This window comes from Gordionus sp. m RMFG-2023, chromosome 1 (genome assembly GCF_954871325.1).
Source record: "Gordionus sp. m RMFG-2023 chromosome 1, tfGorSpeb1-WG-v2, whole genome shotgun sequence".
Lineage (NCBI taxonomy): Eukaryota > Metazoa > Nematomorpha > Gordioida > Chordodea > Parachordodidae > Gordionus > Gordionus sp. m RMFG-2023.
The window spans coordinates 77,257,101-77,272,071 of NC_088775.1; the positions used below are offsets into that span (position 1 = coordinate 77,257,101).

The following is a 14,971-nucleotide window of genomic DNA, read 5'->3' on the forward strand; positions in this document are numbered from 1 at the left end:
TGGGGAAAGGAGAGGAATTTTAAATATTGGATCTTTCAGATGCCTATTTTCAAATTAAAGTGGGGGAAGAGTCTCTTGTAATCAATACGCATAGAGGATTATTTAAATATACAAGACTACCTTTTGGTATATCGTCTTCTCCAGCCATATTTCAACAAGCCATCGAGAATTTATTAAAAGGTTTTGAAGGGGTAGCTTGTTATTTAGAGGATATTATAATAACAGGGAAAAATATAGAGAAGCACGACAAATTTTAAAAAGTTACTAAAATTTCTAGATGAAAATGGAATCAGGCTAGAAATAGAAAAATGTAAATTTTTCAGACAAGATATCGAGTACTTAGGACACCAAATTTCAAAAAACGGGATTACAACTACCGAAAAAAATATTAAGACAGTAAAAAAAGCACCAGAACCAACAAACTTGAAACAATTACAGTCATTTCTAGGGTCACCTACATACTATTCAAAATTTATTTCAAATTTTGCAATAGCCAAATAGAAAGAGAAGCTCTTGCCATCATATTTGGGGTTACAAAATTTAAAGAATTTATATATGGAAAAAAGTTCACATTACAAATAGACCACAAGCCATTAATGAGTTTATTTCATCTAAGAAAAGATATTCCAACAACATCTACTGCCAGAATACAAAGATGGGCTTTATTATTAGCAGGTTACCAATATGAAATAGATTTAAAAGTAGTCGACAACTAGCCAATACTGACATGCTATTTCGATTACCTATAAAGGGAACCCCAATAACAAAATAAGAAACACTAGATCAAATACAGGTGGGAGAACAAACACCTTTAAATGCAAGCGAAATTGAAAGAGAAACAATGCGATATGATGTACTCTCTAAAGTATACAGGTATACAATAGACGGATGACCAATAAACTATGATGCATGTTTAAAGGAGTATAACCAAAGGAGAGAGGAAGTTACAACAGAGAGGTTGTTTATTGTGGAGAACTAAAATGATAATACCATAACAACGTGTTAGACATGATACATCTAAGACATATTGAAATGGTAAAAATGAAGATGAGAGCAAGACAATACGCGTGGTGGTCAAATATAAACCAAGCTCATGGGTCGAAAAATGTAGAGAATGCCATGAACAACATGATATGCCTCAAAAGACATCAATTCAAAATTGGCCAAAACCACCAAAAGCATGGCACCGAGTACATATTGATTATGCTGGACCATTTCAAAATCATTATTGGTTGGTAGTGATAGATACTAGCAGTTGCTGGCCAGAAATAGTTCCCATGACTGGTACTACAACCGAAAGCACGATAAAAATATTAATAAATATTTTTTGATTCGGATTTCCTAAGATAATCGTTTCTGATAAAGCCACAATTTAGCAGCAGAGAATTCCATGATCTCTGCGAAAAAAAACGGAATACAATTAGCGCACGGAAGTCCTTACCATCCTCAGACAAATGCCATGACCGAACGTTTAGTTCGAATTTTTAAACAGAGCATGAATAAAATAAATGAGGGGGATTTAGAAACCAGTCTAACTATTTTTCTCTACAATTACAAAATACACCAGGGGCAGAAAATAAACAAAGTTCTGCTGAAATACTACTAAAAATTAAACCTAGAGGATTGTTAGACCAAATATTTGAACGGAACAAAAAGGAGAAGTTAGATATTACACTCAAAAATTCTAGATAAATGTAAAAGTGTTGTCGCGCATTTACAATAATAAAGAAAAAAAAATGGGAAAAAGCCTTTATTAGAAGCATACTCGGATCACTACGATATGAAGTAAGTATAGAGGGTAAAACGATTATACGTCATACTGAAAAATTAAGGAAAAGAACCCAAAATATATTAACTGAAGAATACGAATTAGAAGAGAGACCCGAAGTAGAAGAGAGACCCGAAGTAGAAAAGAGAACCGAAGAGAGAGTAAACAAAGAGGACATAATATAATAAGCAATAACGATGAAATGAATCTAAAGGAGAGGGAGGAAGAAATTACAAGTCAAGATCGTTATCCGAAAGGAATACGAACGAAACCCAATAGATTGTGGATAAATGATATATAATAAATTGTTGATTTGTTATTTTTGTATTTTTTATAAAATGTTTATTTCCATTATTTTATATTATCATATGAATTTGAATAACAAAAAATTAGATTATTATTTTTGAGATAAAATAAAATTGCGAGAATTCTATTACTACAAAAAATACAATACAAAAAATTTATATATTTCCATTATTATTAAAAAGACACTACAGTAGTTAAATATTACGCCACTAGAAATTTAACAATAATAGATAATTTTGCTAAGGAAAACTTGAAATCGAAATTAATGATAAAATAAATTAGTAAATGAATGATAATTAAATGTAATTAAATATATTTTTAACAAGAAAGAGATAAGAATAAATATTATAAAATATAGATTAATATAAACAATACTTTAGAAAAATATATCCGGCATCTGCATTTTTTGGCTTGGGGGGGGGGGAAAGATTTGTCCACTTCCTCTCGCTGCATACGCGCCTGCAACAGAGTAATATCTAAGATTTGAATTTTATTTCTTAAAAAATGAAACTGGTTTGCATTAATCTTACTGGCTCTGCAACCAGCGAAATGTTTTAATGTTGTATCAAATAAATCTATATTTTACTCCAGATGGTATTAAAAAATATTATGGAGCTTTGTTCTTAATGCAAATGGGGTGGTCTTGCACTGAGAATTGGTTGATAAAAATCTTGGAATATGTTGTTAATAACGGTCTTGTGATACAGAATCGATAATGATGGAATTTATTTACAGAAAAGGTTTTATCTTTAAGAAAAAATTTTCTTTCTATATCTTTTCATTTAAAATACATATCAAAATTAAATATAATTTAATAAAACTAAATGTCCAATTTACATAACACGATCTATAATTATTGCCTTAAACAGAACATTTAAATGTACATGTATATTAACGCTTTAGACAAAAATAAATGAAGAAATATATTATAATAAGACATTAACGCCTTTAAAACATTAAATTGAAATAAAACATTTTTATATGTTACCAACATGCAACAGTTCTGTTTATAAATTAAGCTCTCCGTAAAAAATTTAAATTTTGAACAATTCACAAAATGGTGAATTCGTCATTTGCATAATTCTAAATTTAATGATACTTTTACACTATATAACTTATGGTAGTAGTGAATGTGAGATATCGCATTAGCTAACTATCCATTTTATTTCACCTTTCACTGCATAATATTATGGAAAGCAAACTAGATTAAGAAATCAGTTATTTAAAAGTTGACATAGGTTTACGAGTGCTGCGTATGTCCAAGGGTACTTCCTTACGAAGATCTCGTTCCGTGATAGGGAAATAGAGGGCACTGCTTCACAATCAGTTAAACGAATTTAATGTTACAAGTGGAAATTATAGGACAAGAAATGTTATATTTAGTAATAATAAATATTGAAAATGACTATTTAGACATTATCTCCCTATTAAAATTATAAATTTATTTAAGATTACATTGAAGACATACTATAATTGTTTTATATATTAATTTTATTTATAATCATTATAATAGTTGGAATTTGAGAACTTAGGATGCGTCTGACTCGTGGAAAGCGTTTACTCATTAATTAGGACATCGCAAATAAAAATTTATAGATTATTCGATTGAGGAGTTACGAGGAAATAGAAAAAACACTTAAAAAAATATACTTTAACTTTCTAGCTAAAAAGGCAAGATTTGGAGATATTTCTAAAACGTGAAATTCTAATCTTCAGAAGTTACTTCGAAATTTACTTATTAAGTAAAAAAGTTAATTTACTAATTCGTAGACAATTCATTTTAAAAAGAGATATGGACAATAATTGAATTATTGTTCAGATAAATCGAATTAGTATTAAGCGATTAAATCTGATTTGTGAGATAACACAATAATTAGTAATAAACGCGTTTCGAGGAAAGAAATAAATGATTGGTTTGCTATGAACTTAATAAGCATTATTGAAAATTTTGATCCTCTACTCGTGCAATTTGATTTAGCAATCATTTTTTTAAAATATTTCAGTGAAGCAGATATAACTTTTTACTCAATTGTTGATTTGTCTAATTTTTTTAAACTTAAATAGAATATTTCATTTCGAAAATAATTACATTATGTGTCTTTAAATTCCATATCATGTTGGATTTTCAGAAAACTATTAAAACAAACAGTATTATATCAATTATTCATTGACTTATAAGGCTTAATTCATTAAGGTTGTTTTTCTAATTTTTAAATATTATACTAACCCCTAGAATAAAATATAAATTTTTTTATAAGAATATTATTGTTTACATAAAATTTAATAAGGTCTCCATAGAATAATTTAAAAATATGCTAATCAAATAATGATTTTTGTTATTTTCTTGATTTATTCGATTTTGAAGGGTGTTTTTTGTCTTTCCCAGCTGATTTGGTTGATTTCTGGAGAGTATTACTACTTTTAATAGTCACTTTGGTATCTTTAAATATAATAGTAAAAATATTGGTAAATTTTCATAATACACTATATTTATAGACTTAGAACGAAATAAACTAATTTGGAACGCTTAAGGTTTTGGAGAAAAGAAAGTATGATTTAAGAATATTATTCCAGTTTAAACAAAAAAAACGAAATAAATAATATTTCAAAGAATACATTTTTATATTTTATATAAAATTCCAAAAATATATTGTTTTATTTAGTTGTATATTTATCAGACCTGGAGATTGAAAAAAAATGCCTGCCCAATTTCTTTAAAAAAAAAATTTTGGTATATAAATTTTTTCTACGGCCTTCGCTTTAATGATTAGTTGAATAATATTTCCCTAGAAATATTTTCTAAGAATCGAAAAAATGGAAATAGAATAAGTGAAATTTGTTGTTTTTAATTTTCAGATAAGAATGGAATGAAAAAAAATGGTTATGCCAGAATAGAAAATATAAAAAATTATTTATCAGGTGAGGGCTGATATTTAGTGCCTAACTAGTACTTTTATATCCTCAACTAATATGAGAACCACAAAAAAATGAAAACTAAGACGTCAGCGAAGTTAATATGAAACGTATACCAAACCAATGTGATTTATTAGAACATTTATTGTTTTATTTTGTTTGGTAGATTGTTTAAAGGAGAAGAAAAATATTGGTAAAAAATTCAAAATTAGCATCATGCCAGAACGAAGAATATAGGAGTTTTAACTATCTGGTTTGCGTTAATATCTAGTGCCTTACTTATTAATTCTTTTATCAATTTCGCCAGCCACAAAAAAGTAACCAAATATAAACTGATATCACTTTAAAGTAAAGTAATCCAAAGATATAGAAACATTACCTCTGATATTTATGTCAATAATTAGTACGTATTTCATATTTTATTGCTCCAACCTGTTTGGTATGTATACAGCTTGAAGATCATAGAAACAATATGTAAGACATATGTATTACCTACTAATTCATCAATCAATTTTTCTAATCAATATAAATAAAAACCAGTTATAAGCGAAATAAAAACTACGGCATGCATTAGGATTGACTCTTAAATATCAAATTTTAAATTACGATTCAAAAATCAATTACACTCTATATACATAAAAGTTTTTCCCCGTTTCAAAATTTCTTTATAAATCTCATGATTCTATGATCTTTATAGATGTTGCTTGTTCTTTTCAGTTTTTTTTAATAGAAATATAAAGATATAAATTCTATTGGGGGAGGGGGTTATAAGGATGGTTCAACCCCAACACCCTTTGTCTACGCCACTGCAACTACCTCATTTTCGAAGGGTCTAATTATTGTTTACTGGAATTATAAGAAGGAACTAAATTTGAAAATAAACATTTTAAAATTAAAGGAATGGGAATTTATTCAAAGTCTCTAGCATTATAAGATTTATATCAATATAATGACTCACTAGATTTCCTTTTACTCTTATTTTTAGTAAATTTTGATGATTTTGAAAGGTTACTAATACGAGAAGAGTTTTGAGTTTTATCCACCACAGGAATCGGTTTCGATGGGGATAATTTTTTGGGCTTTTTAACAACTTTTTTTGGAGAGGATAAAGTCATTTTCCCTCGTGAGCTACTGCTGTAATGGGGTTGAACTGGTTTTGAGTCATTAAGCCTAAAAGAACCCGTTGCGCCACTTCCACTAATCTTGATTTAAAATAGAGATTCAGTATTTATTTATAAATGATTAAAAAAATCAATTTTATAATAAATAATGCCAAGGTTGAGTCTTCCCAGGGCGGAAGAGTAGGGAAATTAAATATTTGCTTCCCAAACCAAAAATCTACAAAGATTTTTCATCAAATTAAGCCCAAATAATTTTAATAAAGCCTAAGATATTTTTCATCTTATGATTATATATTGAAAATATGGCCATAAACACAAAATATAAATACTATCTGATGTAGTGTTGTTAATTGGTTGGTTGTGTAGAGACCAGACCCGGTGTTTGGGTCGAAAATATCGACTAAACCAGTTCTGAGCACGAACCCCGAGCACAGACCCGTCAGTATTTATTTATAAATGATTAAAAAAATCAATTTTATAATAAATAATGCCAAGGTTGAGTCTTCCCAGGGCGGAAGAGTAGAGAAATTAAATATTTGCTTCCCAAACCAAAAATCTACAAAGATTTTTCATCAAATTAAGCCCAAATAATTTTAATAAAGCCTAAGATATTTTTCATCTTATGATTATATATTGAAAATATGGCCATAAACACAAAATATAAATACTATCTGAATGCCTCTTGCTTAATTTTAGCTTAAGATATTTATATTCAATCAAATTTTCCCAGCCTTAAGTTGCATTAGGATGAAATCCATAGTGATTAGGAATCCCTTAATTTCAAATTATTTACTGAAGTCGCCATTTAAAATTATTTTCCCGGTTAGAGTTACATGTTGTATTTCAGACAATTTTTTAATTTATATGAAAACTGCAAGATTAATAGTAATTAAAAGGAATTCAAATGTTCACGATAAAATTTGAGGTGGAACCTACACATGTTAGAATATACTTCCGGTCAAATTAGGTTCCCTTAGATTTGAAAAATGGCCCTCAGTAAATAATTTAAAAATGAAAAATCCCGAATCCTTATGGATAACAACAATATAGGATTATATTTCTTTAATTATCCTTGAGTAAGTTAGACTAGTTTAAGATAAATTCCAATTTATTAATATAATACCTGTTTAATTGTCTGGCTTTCCACGCATCGCTTTATAGCTATTTTCATGCGAGAGTTAATAGATTTCATGTCTATTCCCAATTCATAATTCTGAAGAATATATTTAACTATGGCTTGCTTAGAAATCGAGGCTCCACCTTTTTCCAAGAGATCACTAACAGCTTGTAGAATCATTGTGTTGTATGGTGGATGATAAGTAGTGCTATCTTTTTTAATCGCTTTAGTTTTTATCGCAACTCTTTTTCTATTCAAATTTTTTTTGGATTTGGTTGCACTAGAATGAGTTATTTTATTACCATTAGTATTACCCACATTAAATGTAACTTCATTATTATCAACGCTATCATCGTTATGTTTAGCTTTAGTACTAGGCTTCTTAGATTTTAAATTGGAACTCAGTCTATTCACATTAGGTTTCTTTCTGCTTCCACCATGAATAAATTTACTCTTATTTTTCTTATCATTGACACTTTTCAACGTTTTGGATTTATTATCGGCGCAAGTTGGTGAATTGGAGGCATTTGCATGGGAATTGTTAGTTTCTCCATTGATAGCATTCGTTTCAATAGCCATATTCAGTAGAGCCAATCCTTATAATTGTAGCTGAAGTAAAAAATAAAATACCACTTTGCGTTCTTATTTTTAAAGTTTACTAGATTAATTTTAATAAAATAATTTATAAATAATCAAAAATAACTTTATTTCACAATAAAATTTTTAATAATTTTAAAATATTTATACATTTAGTACCAATTTATACACAACTTCGAACCTTTCCGAAACCCCTTTAAATTTTTAATATAATTTTTAAAAAAAAAATTTGAGAATTTTTTTTTGTATTTATTTAACAAAGGCCTGGCCAAATTTTGTGTTAGTTAAATCTGCTTTAATCGATAGTATGACCAATTTAAAAGTCAATTTTCTTAATTTTTTTTGTAACAGTATCAAGAAAAAATAACCATACATCCTTCCAGAAAGAAAATTCAACGCTAAATATGATTTTAAGAGCATTTTTAGGCCTCTAAATCTATATCATTTTTAAGTGTTTTGACTAAAATTTCAAGAAATATGCTTTAATACGATAGAAATAGCTAACTTAGAGGCTATAAAACGTTAAAGATATGTTTTACAATATGCTTACTGCCATCAACTACTATTATAAAATTTTAAAAAACGATTTTGAACTCAGAAACCCCTATTTAATGTGACCAAATAAAAACAAAATTAGAAGTAAAGATTTATAGTAATTTGAGTAAAACTCTTACAAATAGAAATTTTAATTAGAAGCTTGAATACCTATTTTTCTGCCACCACTAGATTTGACTTCAGAATTAAATTTTTTTTAGATTAGAATCATATTGTTTATATTAGGATACTTAATCGAATTAGGCCTCTAATATCTACTTTCCCTTCTATTAGAAGTGGTTCCTATAACCGGGGAGTCTGAAGCCAATACCTCAGTAAATTCTATCATGATAAACACTTGAGGCATTTGCCACAAGTGGGTGTTAAAAATTTTTCTATAATTTGAATTATTTTCGATATCTATATTGTAATTGGTAAAGATTAGTATTTTATTTTTTTAAAAATTCTTAATATTTAATTGCTTCATTGAAGCAGAGGTATTATTTTGTGAGAAGACTCATTGCCTTAAGGACGATATGGGGTATACTGTCTCTTAGGTTTCACTTGGTAACACTGGTATCGAGGCTAATAGGATGTTTCATATTTTTAAACTGAGTGTATATAATTAAGTATTGCATTTAAATAATATATTTTAAACTGTCCCTACCTAGTTCTATAGAACCTTGTTAAAGAGTACTATTATTAGTCAAATATTCCATACCAATTAAGAAATTTAATTAGTGAAAAAGTCAGATATACTGTTAAAAGAATAGAGTAATTTATCCAGACATGCATTATATTAAAAAAACGATAAAATTGTAAACACTATTAGACTTTCTCCGTGGTTCGTGAGATATGATGGATGTAGATTGCTATACTCTCGGAAATAACTAGACCCTTTCGAAGTAATATTATGATGGGTTAGAAAAAAATGGTGAAAGGGAGAGAAATTTCAGGATATTAAAGATTTGCCTTTTATTCTTTATTATAAAACTATATTCAATTGAAATCGTGTTTTTTTAAATCAATGTTCAATATTAATGGAGGGCTGACGCCTAAGCCAGAGCTATGTATTTTTCTTTAATTTCTTTATTCAATATACGTATGCGTATATAGCACTGTAATAAATTTATCATTGTCATTCTCTTTCTACAAATATTTCTGAATTATATTAAATTCAACTAACATCATAATAATGTATCATTGCAGATTTTGTAATAGGGCTCTGCGTTAAACCTAACAATCGTATCCTAAAAACAGATTTTTTTGCCAATCGAGTCAGCCGGATTATTTATGCGCGAGTCTGTTTGGCGCAATTTTGAATGGGAAGGACTTCCTTCTAAGGCCTTTAACTAATGAGCTGAGAAAGCTTCCAATTAAAATTCATTAATTATAATAAAATATATTTAAATAATATCGTTGAGTTGGGTCATAGACGTATCCAGGATTTTTCTAAGTGAGGAAGGGGAAGCACTTTTAGTTTAGGTTACCCCTATAAATTTTATTGGAGGTCTAGGTTCACTTTTTGTAGGCCTTTGGCCATATTATATTTTTATAAAAATAATTTTGCGTTTCTTATTTATAAAAAGGCTTTTCTTCGAAAACTTTTGAATTATGACCATTATTTTTAAATGTTATTAACTTCTAATTTTTCTTTAAAATTCTTCACTCTAGTGATATATTGTATTAATTTTTGAGAGAGAAGGTTGTGGGGGGGGGGGGGGGGGGTTAAGCTTATAATATATTTATGAGAGCAGGCAAATTTGCGAACACCTTGGTTACACAGCAGCGAAGGTTACCCAAAAATGGTATTATAAACTTTCAAATATTAAAATAATGTTTATACTAGAGTTCTGCCAGCACAGACCTATTTCAGTCAAAATACTGGTCCACCTGTCCTGGATTCAAATAAATATAGCTTAGTGTACAAAAATGATGGATATTAAACGTTATTTGAAAATTGAAGGACACTTTACTATTTTTTTCAAGTTTGTATAAAGATCCAAAAGGTCGTAGCCTATTTTTATAAACTAGAGTATTTAATTAGCTTAAGCTATGCGAAGTAGCGTTGTTTTTCACAAGGAATATACTTAATTTTTAATAATCCAAAAAAGGATTTGGTACTATGGTAAAATTTATTTCAGGTGATTGACCTATGATCATAATTATTGTAGCTTCTAAATAAGCTGAACTTTCAATGTGATATGCCTACATGTCTGACAAAATTATTTGAGATTGTTGAATGTATTAGGATTATTACTTTGAGATACGGAATTTTCTTCAACATATGCAATTTTCAAATCTGTTTTGGCAGATACAGACTTATACTAATTAATTGTTTTCAAAATATGGTTATATCTCGAGTTGCTTTAAAGCAAAACAAACTGCTGAAAATAAAAAATCTTCAAAGATTTTTGATCTTCTGAAGATAAAAAAATGAAGATTTTTTCAGAATCAAGTAAGAGTTTTGATCAAATTTTGCCCAAAATTTTAAATTTTTAAAAAGTGATCTTAAAAAAGATATTCAATTTTGATGATCCTCAAAGATTTTTCCTCAAAGCTTTAAACGAAAAATCTTCAAATTCTTATTTAAGATTTTTACTAAACTTTGATTTATAGATAGCCTACAAATATTCCATTATGCCTTAAAGAATTCACGAATGAAATTTGGTGCATTAAAATTAATCTCTTAATAGGATAATTTTATCAATATATGATCAACATTCGATAACATTTTCAATTTACAATATTTGATTTTTAGGTGCTAAATAGAGTGAAATTCTAAATTTTACCCTTTGTGGTATGACTAAATATTTCATTGCTATACTGCATTGCTAAAAAGCAATTAATAATGATCAATCAAAATTTGATTATATACTTTTTTAAAATAATTTTCAGAAAGTTTTTTAATATATACTTAGATTAAATATCAAATAATATATAAAAATATATTTACTAGCTTATTACAACCCAAATTTTATTTTTCAATTTTAAAATCTAACAAATTAGAAATTTTATTCATTGAATTATTAAGGAATAATTGTCCTTATTTTAGGGCGTTACGAATGATTATTAGTTAGCGCTTTTTTTAATATTTGGATGTAAATACATGTGGAAAACCTAAAAATTAAAAATGTTTTGACATTTAGAGTAGACCTGTGCGCCAACAAAATATTGGCGGCCGGCGCAATTTTTAAAAAATCTAATAAACCCGGCGGCGCTCCGATTTTTAGCCGCCGTCAATAAAATCGGCGTAAATCGGCGCATATATAAATTTTTATAAGATAAATTTTTTTAATTGCTTATTAATTTTAAAAAAAACAAATAAATATACACTATTCTACAGATATCTCGGCATATTTTTTAATATTCATTTAATAAAAAACTTATTATATCCAAAATCGATTTCGTAATTTAATTATCATGTATAAAAATTATTTTATTAAAATTTTTGGGACATTATGATGATCTCCTTGAATTTAACGTCAATCCAGCGGTAGAGAAAACTCTTTCACTAGATGTGCTAGTCGCCGGAATGCAAAGAAAATTTTTTGGCGAGCCTGGAAAGATTGGGAAGTTCACTCTTCTTTTCTCTCCAAAAATTTAGAACGTCCATATTTTGTGAATGTCGTTTTCCAAGAAAACTGTGGCATTCTTGCTCTAAGTCACCTAACATAGAATCATAATATATTTGTTGAATGTTTATTTGCCAATTTTGTCAAACAACTTGAATTTAATAATTCATCTTCATTCTCATTAGCTATATTTACTACCTGATTATCATCATTCTCTATAAGTTTAAGATGTTTTATTATAAATTCTGAACCTGAGCAATTTTGCTCTATTAAATACTTTGACACAATTGTCAATTTTTAAAAATACCTAGATAATTTTAAATAAAAAATAAAAGAATATACTTATATAATATTACTTGCAAATTACAAACCAAAAATCGTAACGCAAGTTTTTTTAGCATATTTTCCTTAAGTGAAATAATTTCAGAACTATCACTATCATTTACTATTAAATGTGTTTCAATTTCACTTCTAAAAAGTAACGCCAAGTTTAAAGTAGGCCCTTTTAGTACTGAAAGAAATTCGACAGTTTCTTTGAATTTTAAAAGAAATGCGAGTAGTTCTTCTACCAGATCAGATTCATAATTTGATAATTTGAGAAAGTGCTTCCCAATTCTTTTCAAAACATTATTAATTAAATTCTTATTTAATCCAGATATGCTTTCTAGCATAATTAATATACTATGCCACGTGTTGGGATATTTAATTTTAAGGTTTTCATATGCGTGGAATTATTGTTACTATTATCATTGGAATTGCCAATTTGAAACCATCATGATTGACATTAAAAAATTACAAGAGTGGTGTTGACCAATTATTAGAAGGCCTAGCGCACAGGTCTAATTATGAGTAAGATTAGAATCGAAAAATAATAGAAAACTTATAAGGTATATATATTGCTGGCGTTTAGGGATATGAACCCAGAGTCGGACCAGGATCCTGAACCATCGAAATTGGCTGTACCCGAACCCGGACCCTTTTTAAAAATAGAGGGTCCAAGGATTCCAGGGGTTATAAAATTTTTTCGTGGAATCATTTTTTTTATCTTCGCGTTTTTCTTTCAATTTTCTTCCTGGACTTCCATTTTATTTAGAGATTGATATCATAAATTATTTTCTAGTGTAGGTAATAACATTTTATTATGTAAATTTATTAATATGCTATATTATTGAAATACTATGATTATTTTGAAAGTGAATTATTTTGTAATGCAAGTAATAATATTAATTTTTTTTTTTTACATTAAAATAATATATTTTTATTCAATATAGTTTTCTCACATCAAATATAAAATAAAATAAAACAATATTATATAAAAACGGAGGTGGGACTACAAGTTCCCAAAAAACATGCGTAATTATATTTTAAAATTGTGATTTGAAGGTTTTGTTTTAAAAAATAAAATTCTTTAGGTTCAAATGTAAGGGCTCTTGTCTTATCCCCTATATTTTTTAAAAACTTTAAAGTAATTTTAAAATATAATATTAATTTAGAATGATTGGTGCCAAATAAAGGACCTTACTGTATTAATTCCTTTAAAAATAACTACATTAAGATTACAATCAGAACAATTGTGTTTATCTGATTTTTATGGCTTATGGATTAGATGCTGATTAGTTTTAGAAAGTTTACTATTCCTTTTTCATACGAAATATGATCACATGAAAATTCTAGAACAACAATATTTGAAAAATAGTGTTGTATATGCTTCTATATATTTAGACCCTCGATATTAAGTTTTATTGAGTATTGAGCAAAAGCAGATAATTAAAGACCATCTAAGAATTTATGGCACACGCAAAACTCCATTATTTACAACTTAATGGAGGCTACGACAATATATATTTGTTGTAGTGATAATAATGATAATGATAGCAACATTGACTTGAAATTTTACTTTAGATGGAGAAAAAAAATCAAATTATTATCAGATAGTAAGGAGGATAAAAAATGCCTATTACATCTTTAAAAGAAAAGTTCTCAGAAGTTAAGAGAATCGTCATGGCTCTACCGGCGACATAATATAAAGATAACTATCTATTTTAGGTCAGCGTAGAACGTGGATTTTCATCTTTTAAATATAATATTTTAGAAGATATTATGATTGTGTGATTGAATAAAACATTTCAAATATAAATTATTTCATTTTTAAATTTTTATTTGTAAATTATGTAGGTGTCTATATTGAAGTATAGTAATAAATTAATGAAAAAAGTCTTATTTTGAGTCATTTTTTTAATGTTCCCTGAGTCCGGATCCTGGACCCTTTTTTTTGTTGAAGGGTTCACATCCCTGCTGGCTTTATCAAAATCTCTTCATATTTGTTTCCAATGCTTATAATTACATGTATAACATTATCCTAAAAAGAATTTATAAAATATTTTGATTTGACCGATTACCGAACTCAAAACCGACCACTTACTAAATATTCGATTGACCGAATTTGCTCGTAGTATAAATTGAAAAATGTTCATTTTTGTTTAATATCTTCATAAATATGTGCAATACATCATCCCAAAACATATATAACCGATTTGAAACTGACCCAATGACTAAATACTGCATTGTTGGCGTTTGATAAAATCTTTACTTTTGCTTTATATGTGTACATTTACGTGTTAAGCTTTATTCCATAAATTATTTTATAAATATTGTGATTATAAATATTGTGATTTGACCGATTGCCGAGGCTCAAAACACTCACTAAATATTCGATTTACCAATTTGCTAGTAATATCAATTGAAAAGTGTTCATTTTTGTTTTATATATCTATAAATACGTATACATTATCCCAAAAAATATTTTAAAAATATCTTGATTTAACCGATAACTGTATCGTAACCGACCGAATGAGTAAATACTGCTTGGCGTTATTCATGAAAAAATCTTTATTTTTGGTTCGTGATATTTACGTTTTAAGCATTATTCCAAATTTATTTTAAAAAATATTGTGATTTGACCAATTGCCGAGCTCAAAACCGACCACTTTCTTGTTACGACTCGGTTATCGGTCAAATCACGATATTTAATAAGGATAAT

General features: G+C 27.8%; 1 protein-coding gene across 3 annotated transcripts; it reads right to left on the reverse strand.

Annotated features, from left to right (window-relative positions):
- Positions 1-4,170: 4,170 nt before the first annotated feature.
- LOC135931975 (putative histone H1.6) lies at positions 4,171-7,938 on the reverse strand. 3 transcript variants are annotated; one of them, XR_010573235.1, is made up of 4 exons: positions 7,232-7,938; positions 6,006-6,189; positions 4,348-4,514; positions 4,171-4,303 (listed from the first exon to the last, which is right to left on the reverse strand). XR_010573235.1 is itself a non-coding variant. In XM_065469296.1 (3 exons), exons 1-3 carry the CDS (start codon positions 7,802-7,804, stop codon positions 4,411-4,413), a joined length of 921 nt encoding a protein of 306 aa, XP_065325368.1. In that variant the 5' UTR covers positions 7,805-7,938; the 3' UTR covers positions 4,309-4,410. The 3 variants fall into 3 exon arrangements, 1 of the variants encoding a protein (XP_065325368.1); XR_010573234.1 differs by having other exon boundaries at positions 4,180-4,303; positions 5,946-6,189; XM_065469296.1 differs by lacking the exon at positions 4,171-4,303 and having other exon boundaries at positions 4,309-4,514; positions 5,946-6,189.
- Positions 7,939-14,971: the final 7,033 nt, after the last annotated feature.

Excerpts from the sequence above, each read along its gene's own strand:
- LOC135931975 (XM_065469296.1), bottom strand. The coding sequence starts at position 7,804 with ATGGCTATTGAAACGAATGCTATCAATGGAGAAACTAACAATTCCCAT. Across the intron at positions 6,190-7,231 it reads AAAGCCAGACAATTAAACAG|ATTAGTGGAAGTGGCGCAAC; the intron begins GTATTATATTAA and ends TTTTAAATCAAG. Across the intron at positions 4,515-5,945 it reads TAAGAGTAAAAGGAAATCTA|ATACCAAAGTGACTATTAAA; the intron begins GTGAGTCATTAT and ends TTATATTTAAAG.